Below are 23,872 nucleotides of genomic sequence, written 5' to 3'. Positions count from 1 at the left end.
ACTTATTTAATTTATTGGTGGGTGCTAGGGTATATATATAGATATATACCATAAAAACTGAACGCAAAACCTCCCTTGGGGACTGATATGCTGGTATTTGTGATAACTTGAATTTTTCAAGACAGGTAAAGTGTGACTTTAGTAAGCAGGTTATATGTATTTGGAGGCTGTCTACAGTACGGGTCTGACTGCATAATGGAGTTCATCGCTTCTTAAGACAAGGGTAAATTACCAAGTAATGTAACAAAAAACAAAACAAGATTATGTGGGATAAGGCCGTGACTTTATTATAAATTTTTAAATGAAAATTATGGCATATTGTAAATATATAGCATGGTATATAAGAAAATGATGAGGAAATATGAAGGACAAAGCTCCAGTTAAAATGCATGGAAGCAACAAAGTAGCGCGAAGGTGCAGAAAACTATGAAAATAAGCGCAGAATATACCAGAAATAAAATGAAATTGTAGGTTCTAGTAAATCGCACTAATGAGAAACGAGGCAAAGATGCTCTCAGAGATCTCTATGACATGAGATGATAACTATATATTTCAACGAATGTAATGCATTTTAGATTTTAATACTAGTAAGATTTACAATATGCCATACCGAAATGCACATTACGTGTATTGAGGGCCACTCAACATTTTATGAAAATAAAATTCGCCAAAACGAGATATGCAGTGAATTTTAAGTACACGTTACTTAATAGGTACAGCAGATCATTGACAAACAGTTTAAGTCTACAGCTAGAAAACATCTTTTGTTATAGTACCTTAATTTTTAAGATGTATCAAAATCTATGAAACTCGCTGCATATTTCACGTATTGTATATCTTTTAACGTTACAATTTCATTCAGGTACATGTACATATGTACATATTATCCAATAGTTATATTACTATCAGCCAGGGTCATCATGAAACCTTTTGCCCTTAAAGTTGTTACATAACTGATGATGGTAGGACAGATGTACATACAAACGGACAGACAAAGGAAGCAATGGAATAATTTTTATAGAGCCCTGTAAGTATGTGCTAGGTAGAATGAAAAATATTTTGCTTTACTTAGGAAGATTATAACTATATCGGTCTGTTGCACTTGACCGTTATATACGCGACCAGACGGACGGGAAAAAAACAACATTCTATTAGAAGTATTAAATGTCCATTATTAAAATAGATATCATGAAAATGACGGACGTACGAACGGTGAAGTGCAGAAAAAATGAATTATGTTCATGATTCAACGATAACATCCATCCGTGTACCTTTTTTTTATAAAATCAGTTTAAATTACCAAAGGCACGACTGCACAGTAACGTTTTGACGTAGTAATGGAATGGCATGCATAATCTCTTTAAGTTCCATATTACCATGCCAAGTTTCGTTAAAATACCCTCAGAGGTTTCAGTTAAAATGTATTATCTAACATCAGACGGACAAACGGACGGACGGACGAATAGGAAACCAATAGCCCAAAGACTTTCAACTAGAAGAGTCTTACTGCCACTAACTTGTTACGTCATAAACAGTATATGCTTGAACAATTTCCTGTGACGTCCTCTAGCTCTGTATTCATATTATTCATATTATCGAAATTATTATTCATATCATTACTGTTATTATAATTGTTATTATTATCATTATTCTCATAACTGATTCGAATCGGTTTTACACCTATTTTTCGGTATTTCTTGATATTTCGTTTTCAATATCAATGAATTTTATAACTTATTCTTTTATATGCAGGCAGTTAAGTAATGCATGCATTGGACCTAGATAAAACGGATCTAATAGAACCAGGTAGAGCAGTTACCTTTCAACGCAAGGTGCCACAATAGCTGCCGATCCCAACCATGTCACGCCGCTTTTATAGCTAAACTGTTTGAAGTCATTAGGAGAATAGCCGGTTGATGACATACTATAGTTTTCTGCAGCCCTTTATACAAGAAATTGGTCGCTGTTGTTGTGTTAATTCTGGTGTTGCAGTTGTTGACGTAATGGATTATCCGCATCAAAGCATACAGGCCAGAACTGCGTCAGTTTTCCTCTATGCAGTCTCTACGAACGCTTCAACCATCTGACCGCCATTGCATAACTGAAATACTGTTAAAAACGGCATAGAAACAATTAAGTGTATGTCGCTCCTTTCTTATCGGATCTGTTAAGCTGTAACTAGAATATACAGCATGCTTTTTATCGTTTGAAGCAAGATATTTAAAGTATAATTTTGACAATTGTAAAGAAACAACCATATGTATATTTCTATTTGATTTAATGACGTAATAGTTTGTAAATTTTTGAAATTATATTAGGCTACAAAGCAAAATTCTTTGATTCATTCCAACGTTACTAAATCATGTTACAAAATATTTCTGCAACACGTGTATTCTAGACAATGTACGTTAGAAATGCATAAACCTCAATACACCTCGGGTGAAACCAGTACTTGCATATTATACATATGATTTAAGTTCATAAATAATTATCACGGGAGGGGATCCAACATATGTATTCCCAAATGGGCACCGCTTAAAATCATATGTTGTGCTTCCGGTAGTACATATGTGGTAAACATTTCGCAGATAAGTACGCGAGATTTTTATTTGTGATTGAATATTGTGAAAATGACATTGTTTTGCCAAAAAATCGCGATGCAGTGCAACAGGGTATACATTAACTAGCACGTAAGTGCATTTACCTCACCTGTACTTCTAGAAATGACAAAAAAAAAACGTATTCTCCGTGAAGCGGTATGACTGAAAATTAGCAACATTTTTATCAACAGATGGAAATATGTTGTTTAGTTGCCCTGCGCCTGCTTAATTTTGCCCTTGCAACCTTCCGTATGCTAAACCCCATCCAGAAGAAAAAATATTTAGCGATCACTTCGCTAGTAAAATATTTTTGGGCGAAAAACCGAATGGGATACATATGTTGTGCAAGGGCTGCATATGTGGTCTTTAGACTTTTTAGAACTCCACAGATCTTGAGCTTAAATGGTACCTGGATGAAGAAACGAACAGGAAATATGTGCCAAGTATATGTCACATCAGTCCAAAAATTATATACATGTGTATGAAAGGGATAACTTATAAACGAGCACAGCTTTAAGCTTATATTAGATGTTGTAGAACATTTTCACTCAGGAGTCAACGCATCTCTCCTAAATCCGATGCTTATGTGTGTTGACCTGTGAATGTCGGAAATATGCATGTATAGTTTGGTGTATATAGTATATTAGTTGCCGATACGGTCTGCGTAATTATATGTTATTGAACCTAGTGTTCTTTTCATGTTTGCTTTACCCATTCATGTGCGCCTCTCTATATATCTTCGTATTTTGCATCGTTAACTGTGGAAATTGTCTGTCTGTGAACTGAGTTATAGAGTAAAATATCTGTCTCGGCGAACGGACTCAAAAATAAAATGTAATAAATACTTTACGGTCAGAGTGTTTCAGGAGGTATTTTGGTTTGCCCGATACAGAACTACTGGCCCAGCCTCTCCACTACATGTACATATGATATTGTGGACCCTGGCACTTACTTGTGTAAAACTACGTTGTTACATGTATACCGCAACTCCACATTCTAGGCCTATCATAGTTTGTGGGAGGATATACTGCAAGGTACTCGGTTATATACTAGTAATCAGAACATAGCTGCGTCTGGTAGGTAACTTAATCAAATTAAGGGCCCAGGACATATTTCATAATTTAATGACCATGCTCAATTATATTCACACAATTTTTGACTGATACCTTGCAGTATATCATAATCCTCCCTCCTATATTGCCACAAACTATATAGGTCTAGCTTGCGAAGTTACTGCGTGGTTCAACACAAGTAAGTGCCAGGTCCACAATATCTGATGTATTGGAGCGGCCGGGCAAATAGTTCTGAATCGGGCAAACCAAAATTACTTCCTGAATAGACCCTAAAGTATTTATTACATTTTATTTTTTTGAGTCCGTTGCCCGAGACACAGATATTTGGCTCTATAACACAGTTCACGTACATGATTCAAAGACACAATTTCCACAGTTAACGATGCAAAATACCGCCTAAGATATATACAGAGGCGCACAAGAACGAGTAAAACAAACAGGAAAAGAACACTAGGTTGAATAACATATAATTACGCAGACCGTATCGGCAGCTAATATGCTATACACCAAACTATACATGCTGTGCTGTGCTCGTTTCTAATATGTTATCCCTTTAATATACATATATATAATTTTTGGAATAATGTGACATATACTTGGCAAGTATTTCCAGTTCGTTTCTGTACCCAGGTACCATTTAAGCTCAAGATCTGTGGAGTTCTAAAAAGTCTAATGCACCACATATGTATCCCATGCACAACATATGTATCCCATTCGGTTTTTCGCCCCAAAACATTTTTCTAACAAAGTGATCACCATAATTTTCTTTTTCTGGGTGGGGTTTTGCATACGGAAGGTTTCGAGGGCAAAATTTAAGCAAGCGCAGGGCAATTACAACATATTTCCATCTCTTGATAAAAATGTTTCTAATTTTCAGTCATACCGCTTCACGGAGGATACGTTTTTCTCTGTCATTTCCACAAATACAGGTACGGTAAATGCACTTACGTGCTAGTTAATGTATACTCGGTTGCACTGCATCGCGATTTTTTGGCAAAACAATGTCATTTCCGCAGAATTCAATCACAAATACAAACCTCACCTGTTTTTCTGCGAAATTTTTACCACATATGTACTACCGGAAGCACAACATATGAATTTAAGAGGTGCCCATTTGGGAATACATATGTTGGATCCCCTCCCGTGATTATGACCGAGAATAATGTACAGGAACTAACGTACTGCATTTTTCAAGCGCATGTACATGCAAACAAAAACGCTCGACCACACCCATGTTTTCCCTGTGAGTGTTTGTCAGCTCACTATGCCTGTTTATTTTTAAAATAATATTCACTTCAGACTGATTCAGTCAGTGATTGAATAATACCAAATAACCAATATCTTGCTGGCTGTACGACAAAACACGTGTCTCCATTCCTTTCCAGAGGACATATTCAAATGCCGTATAAACAGAAAAATCTTCAATCAAAATTATAAGCGCAGACATCTAAAGAAAATATATAATGTATACTCATCTGAATTATGAATTCTCAAAAACAGTAGCACTGCAGTTTTCCGCCGTATTCTTCTCTTAGAATATTTGTAAACGATCTGTCCTCTACGGATTTCAGATAAAGAATGTACTTGTTTTGTATTAGAAGGACTTCCTTTAAGATATGATCCTATAAATAAATGTGCAAATGCAAACAAAATGCATAGAACGTATCAAGCCCAGTTTTGCTCATCGCCGACACGTTCTGCTTTGATGCACAAAACGGCCACCAGAGCTACAGGTATACATAGGGGAGAGACATATGTTTTTGTGACAAAACATCTTCTAGTATAATGATTCGCTACGTGGTTAATAGTGGCACATTATAATTATAGTTTACATTTTATTATCAAAAACCTTTTTACTAATAATATGAATGTTAAACAATTTTATATGCTTATCAACTGTTCCATCTGGCAGTGTTAAACGTGTTTATATTTGTTAACTAAAAGAACATCATATCGCTCACCTGACATAAGCGGGTACATGTTGATATAGTCCAATTATCATCGTAGCACTGACCTTGACCCCACCCTCCCCCACAAATGTATAAACTAATTTTAAATTGAGCAAATGGTAAGGTAAAAATAAAACAAATGTCCCACAGGTCATGGCCAGGTTTGATCAAAAAGACATATGATTTGACCAAATTTAAAGATATTTACTAGACAATGCTACATTCCAATTATCTAATTTTATGGCATTGCAGTTCTAGACAGTAAATAGACTAGATATTCTTATATTAGTTTTCCTGTATATGTAAATGTAAAATAAGGCAAACCGAGGGCAGAGGCATGATTTCCACTGTATATAATGCTATATACCAAAGTTAATATCTAAGCTCTTGCGGTTTAAGACATGAAAATTTGCAAAGTTTTGTTAAAATGTCTATCTAAAACAAATAACCCTTTTCTGTGGTAACCTTTCACCCTAGGGGCAGGATTTTAGCAACTTTGTATAGAAAAATTAGACGATGCTACATACAAAATGATTTACTGAGTAATCGGTCTTGTAGCTTAAGTAGAAGACTTAGGAAGACGAAAAAGTATTTCTTATAAGTACAAGTGACACTTGGGCAGGACCATTTTTGACCCCAGGGGCATGATTTGAATAAACTTGGTAATATACAAAGCTAAACGCCAAAATACGTAATCTTATTGGCTTGAGGCTTTAGAAAAGAGGATTGTTTTCCTTTATCAGTATATTAAAGAAAGTGAAACCCAGGCCGTTGAACAAAATTGACAGAGGATCACTACACCATGCTATATGCTAAATATCTAATCCCCAGGCCTTGATTTTTTTCCTTTATTCGTCTATGTAATTAATAATGCACCTCTAGGCAGGACCAATTTTGAACCAAGGGGCATAATTTGAACAAACTTGTATTCTTGCATAAAACCTTTGTTTTTTGCCGATTTTGGGCATGCACAAACAGGGAAAAAACGTGTACAAACAAGGAGATTCTCGTGAGCACGCGCTGTTGGTGAACGTTTTGAATATGCTGTTGTGGGTCCAACGTAAGCAAATTATGGATCCCGAATAAATTTTGGCCGAAGTCGAAAGGTCCGAGATTTATGAAATCTTTTCATCTGCATATTTATTAAAAATATCATTTTTCAACCTAACTTTACTTTAACTTGTAATAAGCGCTACCTCTCTTGATACGCGACTGAATTGACGTTCCTTATTATTGTATTATTACGCGTATTAAACTCAAAGTAAGTTTACACGCCGCGATTTAATCCCTGAAAATGATAGGCAAACAACAATTTACAAAAATACAATTTCGTTTTCCAAATTAATTTGAGTCGAGAAAGTTGACATGCTAACTTTAAATCTTACACTAAAACTTTTAAAAAAAATGTTTGTGTCTACACATCTATGCAGTCTACTGATACAGTGATGGTGTGTAATGTAAAGCATAAACATTGACGAAGCGTAAAGTTTGAAGGATTTTTCCACAGTTAATGAACATTTGATGAACAGAAGGTATTTATTATATATTTTTCAATTTATTTGTAGATCTCACCAATCATGTTTGAGTTTATAAATCCAATCTAAGTTGATTATATCGATGTTGGAAAAATTCAAATTTTTGTGTTTATCAAACTTTGATCGCGATGGGGTGGGGTGCAAAGCAAAATTTTCTAGTTATAGGCCTAGAGATTTCATTCTTAACGACATGAAGAATATAGGTATTGATACCAGTTTCTATTAAACGATAATATTTACATTTAAAAAACGTAAGGGGCAGACTATTAATTTAAACCAAGCAGAATTGTGTTCTGTCGGCACCTCACCTGCAAATTGTGTAAAGACAGGATGCCGTGTAGGGTTATGCCCTTTTCTCATAATTCCGAGCCTCTAAAGCTAAAGTTCCTACCGATATATCGGAAAAAGGGGAAGTCATGCTTATTTTACATATATTTAATATAAAAGAAATTACCACAACAAGAATGTCCGTTCGACATGTATAAAATACGCACTGTTTCTGTATGCCCTAGAATTGCATAAATAAAACATATGTCCATAACAACCTGAAACGGCCGACTTCGATCGGCTAATGTCAGCTGGATAGTCTTGTTTTTTCGATATTTCCAGCACTTAAGTTGTGTTTTATGCAAGAATAGCGATAACGCACGTTTGTTTCGTGAAACAACATCTGCAGAATCCCTCGGGCTATGTTGGTGCACTCGCCCTACGGGCTCGTGCACCAACCAATCCCTTGGGATTCTGCAGATGTTGTTACACAAAAAAAACGTGCGTTAACCCTACATTGGGTACTGCAAAATGCTACATGCCAAATATCGAAGCCCTATGTTCTGAGGTGTTAGACAAGAAGAGGTTCAAAAATATCTTTACGTTTTACCTTTTTGTTGCTTTGGCAACCAGAAATATGCATTGAATGGAATTCTTTTTATGTTTCTTGGTAGAAGACTACCGATGAAATATTCCAGTGAAGTCCAGATTGACAGTGACTTGGCGAATTAGGAGTCGATGTTCTTTAAAGAAATTGTGGACGTACGGACGACGGACATCCGACGATCGTAAAAGCTCCCCACGAGTTTAGATGAGCTCAAACTGTATTAAGCAAGAATGGAACATATACAATCATAATACACAAATACAATCGTATCTTACATTAAGTTCTCAAAATAAAGTGCATCGTCAGATATCTATGACCGGTTTATGCATTCCTCGCATTTCATCACACATATAAAATGTGTATATCAATAAGATCTCTTTCAATTTCAAGTACGCGTACAGAGTGATTAGTTGGTCAGAGTTATGTGCTCTTGATCAATGAGAAAGTGATATATTTCACCATGTTCACACTCTAGTAAAGTCATTCTTTACTAGTCTTTAAAATACAAAATGTACTTAAATTCCGCCTCACCCCTTCTGATGTCAATATTCTGCGGTTTTATCATTCGTGCTTGTATATAACTTTTCCCACACGTGGATATCATGGACCTTGCAATTAGTAGAAATACAAGTTAGAAGTATCATCTTGTAGCTTGGTACATGTAATTTCAAATGTCACTAATCTTTTTGAAATGTGATATCGAACGGGTGAACAGCAGTACACTGAACGTAGTGCCAACATAACGAACATTTCTAACCGTAAGTACGTAGAAACCTATCGGTTTTTGACACGAATTTTGGACGCGGAAGTTTTACTTGCAGTCAACGCTAGGATTCTCACGTGTCATATTTAGTTTATTGCGAAAATAACAATGATTTCAATGAAGATAATTTAGTATCACTCCATGTATAATAAGTTACAAGGAGGAAGTAGATATTGCAGTCAACCACAACCTGATATAAAAAATATATCTTCCGTATGCTTTGTGTGCAATAGATTTTATTTTCATTTTTATATGCAGAATACTTTTTCATCTAAGAAATGCAGTTTTATGAAATTTAATATGAAGGTCTATCACAAAGACGTAAACATTTATAGTCTCTGGAACATATGAATGACAGTACGATGTGGGAATTATATATTACATGTATACATTTTAGACCAATTTCAGCATGATGTTTGAATATAGCATAATTAACAACTGTTTCTTTCAATGACTCCATTGGAAAAAAGCTTTCTAGCTTTCTTGGTCATCCTAGATTACTACACACCGCTATAATATATACATGTTGCTTCCAATTTAAAGTCTCTTATTTAAAAAAAAACATTTGTTTCCAAAATATAAATGTACACGTAGTATTAATAAGCCTGGCTGTGATATAAATTACACTGTGATCGTAGTTAACAAGATATGTGTTTTATTGAAACTACAACATTTTAGTAACCCACTCACCCATCCACCCATCTTTCTTTCACAGCTGGCAAATTTACCAATCTTTTTTATGTTAAACATTCGTTTTCGGTGCATTTTATTCATTAATTGACAATTCTTAATTATGAATAACACATCAGTGAATGCATGTTAAGGTAGTGGACCTGTAATAACAATCGGCAAATAACGTTTCCTTAGAATGCGATTCCGGCATTTTTCGTTATTTATCTAAGGAACAGAACAGAACAGAACTTTATTGATTCAATTATTATGAAACATCTGAGTATAAGCGACATGAATTGTAACATTTTTCACATGAAACGGAATTTCTATAACAGTTAAGCAAGTGAACATTGTCTGCTACATAAATGTATTTTTATTTTAATAATAAACAGTTTGACTATTAATACTTTTAAGGTCATGTTTCAAAGGATAGAAGGTGTTTGGGACGAGAGAGGCCCTGGGATGGGAGCGAATGCCCTGGTGACCTTATTAACCTTCGTTATTAAACTTTAACCCGTACGATTGAATAAGGGACAAAGGGGAAAACATCATTAACTGACATGTGAGTAAACATATGTCACGTGACTAATTTAGGTCAATCTACGTCCAAAGAATCCAAAACTGCCGAACGAAAATACAAGACGAGTTTTTTGATGCATGGCACCAAAGAAGCCGCAATATCTTTGTTCCTTAGAATGTCTTAAACATAGAAATAAGGAAAGTGTATATGAAGTATAATGATTATAAAAAGGACCTTGTAAAATTATGATTTGTGCATGGTAATGTTCAGGTTCCATCTCTTCTAAACTTCAAATTTATACTTCATTTATTCATGCCGGGTGAAAATATCAGCTAATTATCCTTCTGTATGCCATACAAGGATCCAATGGCAATTCTGAATTGTTCTTACACTCAAACTAGATGACCTTGGTCAACTTGTCGAGTCCGCCAAATGTATAAAGGACTAACAGCACTAAGTTTTGACCTTTGACCTTTAAGTATGACATTGAACTTTGAGGTAGGGGTGTCGGGAATCGATAACATATTTATCGCGCATTTATGTAACGTGACGTACCGCGCATACGTTGACGTCACTTCCAACGTTTTGATATCTCGAAATCGTCGTCAGCGTCAGAAATAGGATGCGCATGTTTAAGACCTCTAATATAGTTCATGCATTTCACTTCTTGCTGTTAGTTTGGTAATGGCACAGCAATGGTCGGTACAATAAGTACGTCTAACGGTATGGTCTCTCCCTGTCCGACGTGTAGAAACACTCTGCCCGTGGTTATATAACGACACTGTTCTGATTTGCCACCAAAAGATGCTAAAGATATAGCGTCCGAACAGGTGTGTTTTAATTTCAACTTCTCAGCAAGCTCTTCTGTAATAAAAGACCTCTGCGCGCCTTCATCTAATAATATGTTTGTAGCAGTTGTAATATCATCTTGCGAACTTACTTGAGCGACTGCAGTCTTGAGTAGAATTTTCGACCTTTGATGTGTAGTTGAATGAAGTTGAATAGCGGTTCCCTGCGTTTCCGTTGGACCGGAAGTAGAACTCACGAACGGCGATGCACTTGGATTTAAACCTGGCACCGATGATGGTTGGTCACAAATACTGGAGTGTTGTTTTTGCCGACAGTTCCTGCACCGGAATTTGGAACGACAATCCGAAACTTGGTGTTTTCCCAGGCAGTTGTAACATAGGCGTTTAGATTTTACGATAGAAAGTCTTTCATCAAGGGTTTTCACTTTTTCACAGTTTAGGGACGTATGTTGATCTCCATAGAATAGGCACAGTTTCTTTGATTTACTGTTATTACTGTTAGTTGTGTGCGGATGATTCTTTATATGTTTTTTCTTTCCGGTTCCAGTGAATAAGGACGCCGTTGGCACGTGTGGTTCTCTATTGTCGTCGGTCTGACCCACTTCTAAAATGTTAATTTCTCTGGCTATAGCTGCTCTCAAATCTTGCAGTTGCCATCGTGCGTTTCCGTGTTCTCGCGCTAAATTCCGTCGTAATTCGGCAGGAAGTTTATTCATAATTATAGGTACAAGTAAATCTCCGTAAGAGTTCTGACATTCATCTAAAGACTCTAATCCCCGGATGTAATTCTCCATTTTGTCATGAAATCTGCGTGCACTCGCCACGCTGTTGTCTGGAATCGGCAAATCTAGAAGTGACTGCATGTAAGTATCTATTATCTTGTGAGATTGTCCGAATCTTTCTTGTAACAAATCTATAGCATTCTGATAATTTGCCTTAGTCAGTGGAAAACCTGCTATGGCGGTAGATGCAGTGTCTTGCAGTAAGGAACGTAAGTAGTTAAACTTTTGAACATCAGACAGAGTTTGGTTCAAATGTACAGCAGCCTCATAGGAGTCCCAAAATGATTGTCATTGTGCGACATTTCCATCAAACGTCGGTAAGCTCAGTTTAGGTAGTCAATGAAATTAAGAATTATCAGATTGTACTCTATGAATAGATCTACTAGAATGAGAAACGTTCTCACCTGATACTGTTCTAGCACTACCGTTAAAATCCTGCGAATCACGGATCACACTGCCGTTATTAGCGTCACAAGACTTGATGTCCTCCTTCAGTTTCCGTAGTTTCAAACGTAAGTCAATGGAATATTCATCACTATCAACCAGTTTGGTTTCCAAATCGTCAACATCTGGATGATTTACAATCTTCTCGTTCGGATTCTTAATGATCTCTGCCTTCTCCTCCATGATTTCGAGCAGGGCTGTCTTCTCCGACTGTGACAACTCGTCGGAGATATATATCAATGGGGATATCTGAAGATGAGGCTGAAACATCTACTTCCGGTATACTAAACAGCTATAAAGAAAACTGTATCACGTACAAAGATGGGCGTTATGTGGCCAAGCTGCCTTGGAAAGAAGATCACCCCGTGCTTCGTACCAACTACGAAGTTTGCAAGAGACGTACAGAGAACACAATTAGACGACTTTCAACAGAACCGGATTTACTGAATAATATGGACAAATCATAGACGATCAGTGGAAACGCGGATTTATTGAGATATGTGATGCAGACGCCACCCCCACCCACCCTGTACATTACACCACATCATCACGTAAAGAAGGAGTCAAACACAACACCTATCCGTATCGTGTGTGACTGCAGTTGTAAGTCACGTGACCAGCCTAGTTTGAACGATTGCCTGTTGTCTACACCACCTGAAATGAATGATTTGACTGGAATTCTACTTCGTTTTCGAATGAATAGATACGCCATAGCAACAGACATAGAGAATGCTTTTCTTAATATTGGTCTAGGCGAGAAGAATCGAGATGTCACGCGATTTCTATGGCTCAGCGACCCTAGCAACCCAGACAGCTACTTGACAACATACAGATTCCGTGCAGTCCTTTTCGGAGCTACGTCATCACCTTTCATTCTGAGCGCAACAATATTGAAGCACCTTGAACTCAACAGCGACAAGAAGGCGAGTGAGTACTTACGACAAGATCTATACGTTGACAACGTTATTTCAAGCTTCCAACAGGAAGATGAGCTTCTACAGTTCTACAGCGAGTCACGTGAGCTAATGTCGTCTGCAGATTTCAACTTGAGGTCCTGGAGTTCTAACAGTAACAAACTACGTGTGCAAGCAATCAAAGATTCAGTCTTAGATTCAGATCTATGCCCTAAGGTACTCGGCATGAGATTGGACACAGAGAGTGACGTTTTACTGTATCCAGTGAAAAACATTCCAACTACCCAAATTATTACCAAGAGAGAAATATTGCAGCATACGTCTCGACTCTACGATCCCTTAGGTCTACTTAGTCCAGTTACCATCAGAGCGAAGCTCCTTCTCCAAGAATTATGGCAACAGAAGTTTGAATGGGACATGCCCTTACCGCACGACATACAAGAAAAATGGCGTAGTTTAATTACAGACTTGAATTCAGTGACAACCACTACGTATCCTAGATACTACTTTGAGAATACACCGCATACATCCAACTACACCTGTATTTACATATTCTGCGACGCTAGTTTGTTATCTTATGGTGCTACGGCATACGTCTGCACAGACAACCAGTCTACATTGATGATGGCTAAGACGCGTGTTGCTCCGTTGAAAAAGTTAACGTTACCGAGGTTACAGCTGATGGCTGCAGTGATTGGTTCCAGACTCTGTAAGCACCTGAAGCAGAACACCAGCATAATACAGATACACCTTTGGTCAGACAGTCAGATTGTGTTGTACTGGCTCCAGTCGTCCAAGACACTCCAGCGATTCGTTAGGAACCGTGTGACTGAAATCCACGAGCTGACCGAAAACCGGAAATGGAGGTATTGCCCGACGAAGGACAATCCCGTAGATTTACTCACCAGAGGAATTTCTACATCGCACTTCAAAATCAGTAATCTATGGTTCTACGGACCTAAATAGCTCACTACACATGACAGTCGGCCAGTTTGGCAAGAAAGAGATACTTATGTTACTATGGCAACGATTACAGATCCAGTACCTACTAGCAAATCGGATAATACAGCTTTACCAGTGAACAACAGCAGTTTTGTCGACATGTCAAGATTCAGCTCGTTGGCAAAGTTACTCAGAGTTACAGCCTATGTACTGCGTTTCATTGATAACTGTCGAGGCGGGAGGTCCACTGGAAGTCAAGAAACTTTAACTACAGAGGAACTTCACAGAGCAGAGAAGGTGTGCATACGAAGCTGCCAGATGTCTATTTATCAAGCATAAGTGAAAGATATACAGACCAAGAGATACAAACTCCCACTATCTAGACAACTTAAATTATTTCTCAACAGTGTAATTTTGAAGTGCCGTGGACGTATCCACAATGCACCACTAGACGAAATGACCAAGTACCCGTACCTGTTACCAGCTAAACATCCATTCACCAACTTGGTTATCAAGGACGCACAATCAAGATTACTACATGCCGGCGTTAGTTCAACTATCACGTTATTAAGACAGAAATACTGGATTCTGTCTATCCGTCAAAATGTGAAGGTCATACTACGTAAATGTACCTGTTGTAAGAAGATCGTTGGTAAACCATACTCATCACCTGATCCACCTCCACTACCAAAGAGCAGAGTTTCTGACGTCAAGCCGTTTACCTACACAGGAGTAGATTTTACTGGGGCATTACTGGTTCGAGATAACAACAGAAAGACGACAGGCAGAAATGACCAGACGATATCTGTTGGAGACGTTGTGTTGGTCCACGACGATGTTCCTCGTTTGCTTTGGAAACTTGCTGTGGTTGAAGAACTAGTTCCAGAAAAAGATGGACGTATTCGAAGTGCTAAAATTCGAACTCAAAATGGACTTACAAATCGCGCAATTGTGAAACTGTATCCTCTAGAAGTGTATTAACTTTCATGAAGTGAATGTGAAAATTCAAAGAAAATTGATAATTGAATCAGAGACTGTGTTCCATGTAAGATGTGATTTACGTAAGAATGTTTCTTAAGTAATAGTGGTTCTTTAAGGTAATTATGTTATTAAAATATTTTATTCTATTCTGATTACTTTTCGCGGCCCCGAGTATGTCGGGAATCGATAACATATTTATAGCGCCCTTATGTAACGTGACGTACCGCGCTTACGTTGACGTCACTTCCGACGTAACGTTGTTTTGTAGTTACACATAACACATATAGTAAAGGTCGAATCTTGAAACCACAACGCAGTTTGTTTCTTCACTATACATCCCCACAAGGGGTCTTGGGGTTGCATGCGACACTGACTCACTGAGGCAAACATTTATGCCAAATAAGAAAGTTTGCATTATGCATAGCAAATTGAAAACCCGGACAAGATTTGACATGACCTTTGACCTTCAACTGTGACCCTAAAATTTGAGACAGAAATCTAGGGTTTGCGCAGGACACTCCGTTTCACTTACTAACTTTCAAAGTTCAAACAGCAAATGACAATATCATAATGCTGACAAAAACGTAAAAAGCACCTGGAACCGAAAGGTTATAATTATTGAAAATACCTTTCGTTACATGATTTAAAATATTCAACAAAGCTATGACACTGCGTGGAGGTTTTCTCAAACTTAACTTTACATTTTCAGTTATCTTTGTGTTTTTATTTTATAGAGAGCAAGGAGGGAGTAGGGGAACGAGAAACAAAGAAACCGCAAACAAATTTTATTACCAGTGTAAACAATAGAATGTGATAACCTTTACAACTACCCGTGTTAATATAGTAACACCATTTTGAATTGACTGCACAATTTTTGCGTTTAAATCGTTTCCTTCTATCAAAATGTTGCCATCATCAGTTGAAGAAATGTTCGAAATAGGTTCATTTCCGAAGATACTGTAGTTCACTGCATTCTATAACATGGCAAAAAAAAATCTGAACCCTAGTGGAAATTCCCCAAAATACCTCTTAACATTTTGACTCTGATTTGGCGTACTTTTTATCACTTGAAGAAACACTTGACTTTCATTGGCTATTTAAAAGCGTGAGTTGTCATAGTTCCCGGTAATAATTGTTCGTAGGGTATTGAAGCATATAAATTCGAAAACCAATTTGTATAGGCTTGCACTCCAATATGTATTTTTAAGAAAGAAAAATTTACATTCACTAATTTTGCGCGAAGAAGATCATTTCAAATATCATATTACCGTATATTTGCATTTTTCAGTTAAGTTGCTGACAATGTAATATTATAATTTTGATTATATACCTGCATTAAAAAGAAATGGAAAAAAAGTTTAAAAGTAAATCATTTCGTGTTTTGTACAATTCTTCTTCTCTAAACCAACAGCTAATGCAACAACTAATCCTGAATTAACGACGTCATCTCCATAGGAGACATTTTTAGGCGTACCTAATAGAAGGCGCCTCCTTGTCGAAATTTATTACGGGCTTATTTTCTAAATTGACAAATCTAGCATAAGTGTTAAAAACAACTCTGCTGGAAATGAATCTAGTATCAATTTTAGAAACAACAGTATTTATTGATACTAACGACAAAACACCATGGAAGTAAAACTATTCGAAGAAATTTCTACTGCACTAGACCAATGGCAGTTTGATCATTAAATACTGATAATATATTATTTGCGGTTGTTTCCGACATACTATTCCTAGAGTCCCAAGTGTTACTTCCCATGTGCGGAAGAACAATACAATTCGGTTGATGTACAAGCGGGTGATCCGCCGGAAGTGGTTCTGGTTCAGTAACGTCCAATCCGGCCGCAGCAATTTCTCCGGAAGTTAATGCTTCTAACAGATCATCGTGTTTTATCACCCCGCCTCTTCCGCTGTTCACCAATATGGCGTGCTTTTTCATCTTTTTGAAAGCAGATTTATTGAATCTATGTTTTGTCTGTGGTGTAAGATTACAACAAATGCAAATAACATCTGATTCAGTCAAGAGTTTATCGAATTCTACGAAACTAGCCCCGATATCGTCTGCGTAACCTACCCTGCAAACGTCGTGGTACACAATTTTTTTGACTCCGAATGGCTTCAGTCGCCTAGCAACGCCAAACCCGATGCGTCCGAGTCCTAGTATTCCAACTGTTTTCTGCGGCAGCTCCATACCACACAACCACATAGGCTTCCATTTCCCCCATTGTCCATCTTTAACGGCTTGAACCCCTGACAAATGGAAGGAAAATTTAGTTTACAACAGAGAATTAAAATATTTTACATTTACATTAAACATTATTTTGCAAATTAACCCTTTAACTCCTAAGGCGAAAATTATCATTTTTATAGAATACCTGACAATCACATGCCCTTGTCCAAAAGAAGATATCTTATTTACATTTATGATACGCAGGGACTATTACAAACCTAGCACTCTGTTAATTTTTGGAGCCTATCGTTCTAACATAGAAACCGAGCAAAAAGCATCAAATTTAAACATAAGAACCAAGTTAAGGGATAAACTACAAAAAGAAGATTCAGAAGTGTTGGTCGAAAGAGGTTCAGTAGGGACCTACCTAATCTTACTTGCGGAATTAAAGTTGGTACTAAGTATTAGTAATGAATCCAGAAACACTACAGGGGCTGCCGTGGCAGAGTGGTTACGGTCGCTGACTTAACAGAAGGTTAATGGTTCTACCCAGGTGCCTGCCCTTGATGACATAATACACAGAAGGGCATCTGCGGTCTTCCTCCACCATCAAAGCTAAAAAGTCACTATCTGACATAAAACTAACTGTCTCGGTGCGACGTTTAAGCCCACAATAAAATAAAATGCATAAGCCAATCAACGAAACACAGACACCTACCTTCCAGTAATCGCCGAGCAGTGAGCAACAGCAGTGCCACTGTTAACTCAGCCACACTGTCTGTGGACACGTTCGGAGTGTTACAAACTCGAACATCTCGTGCACGACATGCTTCTAGATCAATGTGTTCATATCCTACAGACATCGTGCCTACAACCTGTAAATTTGGTCCTGAAAATAAATGAAACAAGTCGTTTACTATTATACATTCATCAACATGTATGTTTCTCTCACAGGTTTGAAATACTGCCAAATAATGAAAAAATTTGTTCTCCAATACTAACGACGTCTCGTTATTTGGAACGGCTGTCATATGAAGTGATCTGAGCATGAATTATGCCACTGAACTAAAAGGGCATACTCAAAAAAACAGATACATAAGACGATCACCTATGTATTGTATTGAACTATTTGAACGATAAGAGTTGTTAACAATGGTCCTCTTTCATTCAACAATACTATAGACACAAGATACTTCTTCTTTTGTCTTGTATCACTCTTACTTGAAATTTACTGCAAACGCAATCACGATTCAACGTTAAGTAATACTAATAGTTTTGTTTAATAATAGCATTTTTCAATCATCTTAATTAATCATACGAGTACAGTCAGGATTTAAATATTTCCTATTGGTCGACATTTCAAACGTATGCTAGACCCAACCTTCGTATTTGAAGATTCCGATAGTTACAATTTACAGTTTTTATAAACACGAAATTAACAAAGTTTATATGTATTACCAATACTATACATTAGATTTAAAATAGGACACAATTAATACAGTCAAGTATAGCTAAACGCAGTATGAATGTGTACTACCATTAAAGTTAAACATTTAATTATGAATGTAGCTCTATATATACAATTTATCTTTCCTCCTACAAGATTTTTGCATTTCTATTGGTCAAGAGACGTGACGTAAAGACAGGATATAGATGATTTTACACAAGTTATTGGTAACTATGCTAACGGGAGGATGTTTTGGTTTTAACGCGCATGCGCTCTTTACGTGTGGCAAAAGAACTCTCAACCATAAGAAAACCTACATAAAATTATTATCATATTAAGAATTGTTTTGTCATTATAAAGATAATTTCATTCAAGTAATTTATCATACAGTATACTTTGATTAAAGACATGTGTGTTAATTAAACATATCTTACCGGAAAAGTCCGCTTTATTCTTATTTTCGTCAGAAAAGAACAAGCATTTCCAGTTTTTCCCACACATACAAATATAAAACTTGTTCCTTACGTTTAAAAATTCATTTTCTTTTTCATAATATCTATTTTTACCACATACATTTTTCTCCGCCTTGAATGACATGTCGCAGCTCCATGTCACTGAGGTTGCTATTTTAAGAGATATACCGGAAATCATTGCGTAATATTATGCAAATGACATGATAAAACATAGGTCACCTGGGTAATCAAGACCGTAACTTAATTTCGAGAGTGTCCCCTAATTAGGGTGGATTATAAAAGTTACTGAAGCAAATAAGCTGGCTTTGATGTGATATACATTAATGCTTTCGGTCATCAATGCCATAATAAAGAACGCACACGGATAAATATATCACGTGGCGCAGCTGTTTTGTGAATCAAAAAATAAACATTTCACGTGATATCTAGTATCATAAAATCTATAAGAATATATGTTATGCTATATATGGAAATTTCCTTTTAAAAAAGATGTAATTGTAGTTACAAAAAAATCTAAATTCGTAAGATATGAATCAACTCAAGGACTATAACTACACACTGCAGGAAAATGCCTGATATAAAATTCTATTTTCTTTTTCTTTTTTTTTTTATGTTTTCATGCTGGATCATTTTCATATCGAAAATGTACCGCGCAAAGAAGTCATTATCCGTGATTTAGAATAAATATGATAAATATATCCCCGCTACCCGCCCTTTCTATTAAATCTTACCGCTGCATTGACCATTCGGCCACTTTGATGATGTCAAAAAAAAAACTTTCAAATTCTTAGAAACAACAGAAATAAAAAATAACTTTTTTAAGATGATTATTGTTATTTTTGAATACTGAATGAATTGATCCCCATTGGAGTATCATTGGATATAAAACCATAGGCTGAACTTTGTTAATTGAACATTTTATTTTCAAGTTCGACTTTTAACTACATGTATGGTAACTGCGACACGTTGTAAGTTATGTGAGATCACGTTAGGAAATAAAACAAAATCTTTGTTTATTACTTTTATTCATGGAATTTTTTTTTTTTTCATTTTACTGAACCTAAATTTGTCGAGATCATAAGTGCCGAATAAAAAGTCCATTAATCCAAAATCATCAATGATAATGCACATTAGTTAAATCTATTGGTTTGCAAATATGTACATATATTTTCCTTTGCCTTACGGTGGATATTTACTATAAAACAAACTCATTATTGATCGAATGGATTAAAATACAATGTAACTCTAACGTTATTTATACTGTGCAGTCATGTCTTTTTGCCCTACGTAGAATGCGCATGCGCGAAAATTGTTTCCCGTTGCCAAGGAAGTAGCTCCCTGTAAAAAGGTCTATATTTCATATCATGCTATTACATTTCAGATATGAATTTTGATTAAAAACAAAATGGCTGCCGCATCCTTAGCGTAATTGAATTAAGTCAGATTATCAGCTCTAGCTAACAACTGAAATCACCACGCTTCACTGCGCGCTTTAATTGAATGTAGATGATTAGCGTTGACGACCAGACGATGTGTCCGCCGACCAATAAACTAAGCACGCTTTATATACCAGACAGTGTTCTTATAATCGCTGGATGACGGACTTTTCATAATGGAATTCACAAATAAATTAGCTGTACTAAAATTTCAGAATGTAGGGGAAGTAAAAGCTCGGATATTTGTTATTTTTAATCAACACAAATCGAAATAGAATAATAGAACTTTGATAGATGCTTTTGATAATCAAAAGAAGTCAAAGACTTTTCCAATGATTTATGATACTTGGAAATTTTTAGAGAAAGGAATCTGTTATATTGCCGAATACAATATTACTTGACTGTCGCTAAATCTGTAAAAGTATTCCTATTTTTAGATCAAAATCAAAATATTTCATGCCCAAATGATTTGGCTATTACAGTCTATTTTAATTTGTAACATGTTTATTAGTTATATGTGTATTTCTTAAAAGTCTGATCGTCCCTGCTATAATAAGTGACCTTAATGTATATTTGCCCAATAGTTATTGCAAAATTTATGATTGTTTTGAAATTGTGTGTATGTGTCTACATGCACATCTGTGCAGTCTGATAATGATAGTCTGCATTGTTCATATCTAGTCATTAAATTCACAATGAACATAGAAATTTGGCAAGGAAATGGTTACACTGTTGTAAAAACAACCGAAAAAGACATTTACTAGTTCAACACTCGCAACAAAAAAGGGGCATTGCTGATCTCGGACCTGACAGAAACAATACATTTCAAGACAATCCGTCCCCCAGTATTTTCCATGCTTTGATCTCCTATCTAAATTAGGTTCGTGAAGTTAGTGACAATAGAAGAACAGTTATTCTGTAAGGGACGGCCGCGATTGGCACCAGGTTGAAATGTTGTTTTAGTTAAATCATCGTAAAGCAAAGGAATTAACACATTAATATTTGTAAGACTGTAGTTTGCTGTAGGATCATTTAATCTACCTCCAAGATAAAGGAATTAACAGGAAACAGGACAAAAGCCGAAATATTAAGACATTTCTGACATCGTGTAATTTGATTATTTTTCGAAAGGATGAAACATCAAAGTTCATAACCTGTATAAATGAGCTTCTGTGTTTTGTGATTCAGTCAAAATACAGTTCATTTTACATTTTATTGCTGGTGTTAATCAACTCATTCAACTATAATCAAAGCATGATGACCAGAGAAGATTCCAGGATTCCAGTCTACTCTGTAATTTAGTCAATAACAGCGAAGATGTAAATAGCAGTCGTCAAGATAAAATCGTTAGGATACGGGATATACGCTGCCCCGAAAATCCATACCAGGCTCGGCAAGCAGTGTAACTAATATTTTACATAAAAATGGATATATTTGATGGGGATTTTCAACATCCGAAGAAAAAACCTAAGATAAAATATGCTGTCCAAATTGAATGAAAGACCTGTCCATTATAGAAATATAGCAGGGTAAGGGTTAAACATAGTTGAACGATTAGTAATCTATAACGAGAACTCTGAGAGTTACACACATGAATGGTTGATAAATTTCATACACTCTAAATTGAACTTGTAAAAGGAGACAGACCCATTCCTTGAAAAATTTTAAGACATCAAATTCTCAATTGTATATAAAACAAAAAGACAGGCCCAATTCGAGGTGTACCCCTATTTCTTCGTTACGTTATTTGTCTTACTTTTATTTTTCATTAGAACAAATAGAGAAACTACTTTTTCTATCTTCATGAATGCATTAAAAATCATCATACGGATAAATACACCCATTATAAATAGTTTTCCTTCGTATTTGATTTGAGAGATGATGATCGGCAACTAGGGATCAGATGGGGTACGAGATTTTTAACTTAGTTACCTGAAAGCTGAAAACCACTTGTCTCATGGCTCGTCGAAATCATTTCTATAGTATTAAATTTAATTACGTCGTTTCTTACAAACCAGGATCTGCCATGATATATGCAGATATGTTATTAAGATCTTATAATATATAGAAATGAAATTATATACAAAAATCATACAGGTTTGTTAATTATTTTCTTGCTTTTTAATCAAAATTAATTAAATAATAAGGTCTGGTAAACTCCCGCATAGCCCTATCGACGACATATTAAACTAAGTCCGATAAATACCTGCAGCATCCAGCACCTCGCCATCAATTGTGTCCGTCAACATACAGAACAGAGCGTGGGCACCGGATATCCCCCGTATAAGCTCCTCCCTTGGAATCGCTTCATCGCTGTCCCAGAATTCAACCTTACATCCAGCCCCTTCCAGAAGTTCGATCCCGGGTTGCGGAACCCTCCGTGTAACGAACACTTTTCTTTGAATACACATGTTAATTTCGAAAAAAAAAATATCGAGAGAATAAAAATATTTTTTATTCACATAGGCGTGAACGTCAAGTATGTTTTCCTTTAAACGTTAATATCGATAGTGTAAATTAATATCTATTATATAGTTCCACTCCTGATGACCGTGATGAAATATACCACACGAATTTCTAAGACGTGACTAAAACCACCGTCTCTTGAAACTAACTGGTGAAAGATTCCTTCCGTATTGCTAAATTAATCGATCGATATTAGTGAACTCTCTTTAAGCACAGTGGATCAATCGGCAAAAAGCATTTTCCGAATCTGTAAAAGATATATACACACATTGTTTCTCTTTATTGTTATTGATTACAACCATGTAAATTCTTGCACGGTCCACATTAGAGAACATGTTCTAATTGCATGACCATGTACTAGTAATTCTATTACATAAATTCTAAAAATAAAATCAAAACGCTTTTTTTAGCCTACCTTGAACTTACAATCGTTACGTTATTTTTACAGTGGTTTATTTATGCGTTTTGTAAGTTTATACCGGTTTAAGTTTAAGAATGTTTTAAATTTCTTTTCAGGATGTTATTTGCAATGATCTAGCCCTTGTCCAACCTCAACCTACACATAAACTACCACAATGACGTTTCAAGGTGTTATCACATTGAAAACCGCACTCAAGGTGACCTTGCGTGAGCTGCAATCGATTGATTTTGCCTGGAGAGAAAAAAAGCTTTACTATTGGATATTCACAAGCCGTAACGTACTGTACGCACCCACTTCGCAAAATATGTGATAAATAGACCAGCTGTATAGGCCTGCTAATCGAATTGTTAAAGAGAGTTGCTTAATTATAACTAGTATTTCAGCCACAATGTATGACTTAATAGCATAGCGGACTTGATTTTATTATCTTCTATACACCAGTATGAAAACAAATGTGTTAATATTTATTAAAGCGAAAATATAGTGTTGAACAAATAATATGCTCACTTTGATAATGGAATGTTCTCATAAAGGGGAAACGGATTTGGTTCGATTTTCCTACCTAATATGGAAGATGGAAAATATTCAATGTTAAAGAAAT

General features: G+C 36.1%; 3 protein-coding genes across 3 annotated transcripts; 1 reads left to right on the top strand and 2 right to left on the bottom strand.

The window, feature by feature from the left end:
- Positions 1-10,659: 10,659 nt before the first annotated feature.
- Positions 10,660-12,204, bottom strand: LOC128553826 (uncharacterized). Its single transcript, XM_053535013.1, has 2 exons — positions 11,982-12,204; positions 10,660-11,771 (listed from the first exon to the last, which is right to left on the bottom strand). The coding sequence occupies exons 1-2, from the start codon at positions 12,202-12,204 to the stop codon at positions 10,660-10,662; spliced, it is 1,335 nt and encodes a 444-aa protein (XP_053390988.1).
- Positions 12,205-12,524: 320 nt separating this feature from the next.
- On the top strand, positions 12,525-13,901 carry LOC128553825 (uncharacterized). Its single transcript, XM_053535012.1, has one exon. It carries the CDS (start codon positions 12,525-12,527, stop codon positions 13,899-13,901), a length of 1,377 nt encoding a protein of 458 aa, XP_053390987.1.
- Positions 13,902-15,629: 1,728 nt separating this feature from the next.
- LOC123527469 (glyoxylate reductase/hydroxypyruvate reductase-like) lies at positions 15,630-23,204 on the bottom strand. The gene is made up of 3 exons (XM_045306937.2): positions 22,591-23,204; positions 17,747-17,917; positions 15,630-17,108 (listed from the first exon to the last, which is right to left on the bottom strand). Exons 1-3 carry the CDS (start codon positions 22,793-22,795, stop codon positions 16,513-16,515), a joined length of 972 nt encoding a protein of 323 aa, XP_045162872.2. The 5' UTR covers positions 22,796-23,204; the 3' UTR covers positions 15,630-16,512.
- Positions 23,205-23,872: the final 668 nt, after the last annotated feature.

The sequence above is a fragment of the Mercenaria mercenaria genome, unplaced genomic scaffold (genome assembly GCF_021730395.1).
Source record: "Mercenaria mercenaria strain notata unplaced genomic scaffold, MADL_Memer_1 contig_4359, whole genome shotgun sequence".
NCBI classification, from domain to species: Eukaryota; Metazoa; Mollusca; class Bivalvia; order Venerida; family Veneridae; genus Mercenaria; species Mercenaria mercenaria.
The sequence above is the reverse complement of the archived record's forward strand: the minus strand, read 5'-3'. Positions and strand labels throughout refer to the sequence as shown.

Bases quoted from the DNA above. Each gene is read 5' to 3' on its own strand.
- LOC128553826 (XM_053535013.1), bottom strand. From the start codon at position 12,204: ATGGAGGAGAAGGCAGAGATCATTAAGAATCCGAACGAGAAGATTGTA. The intron at 11,772-11,981 runs GTGAGAACGTTT...CCTTACTGCAAG, and splicing joins TAGTGCTAGAACAGTATCAG to ACACTGCATCTACCGCCATA.
- LOC123527469 (XM_045306937.2), bottom strand. From the start codon at position 22,795: ATGTGTATTCAAAGAAAAGTGTTCGTTACACGGAGGGTTCCGCAACCC. The intron at 17,918-22,590 runs GTATTTATCGGA...ATTTATTTTCAG, and splicing joins CGAGGTGCTGGATGCTGCAG to GACCAAATTTACAGGTTGTA. The intron at 17,109-17,746 runs GTAGGTGTCTGT...TCCATTTGTCAG, and splicing joins TGCTCGGCGATTACTGGAAG to GGGTTCAAGCCGTTAAAGAT.
- LOC128553825 (XM_053535012.1), top strand. From the start codon at position 12,525: ATGCAGACGCCACCCCCACCCACCCTGTACATTACACCACATCATCAC.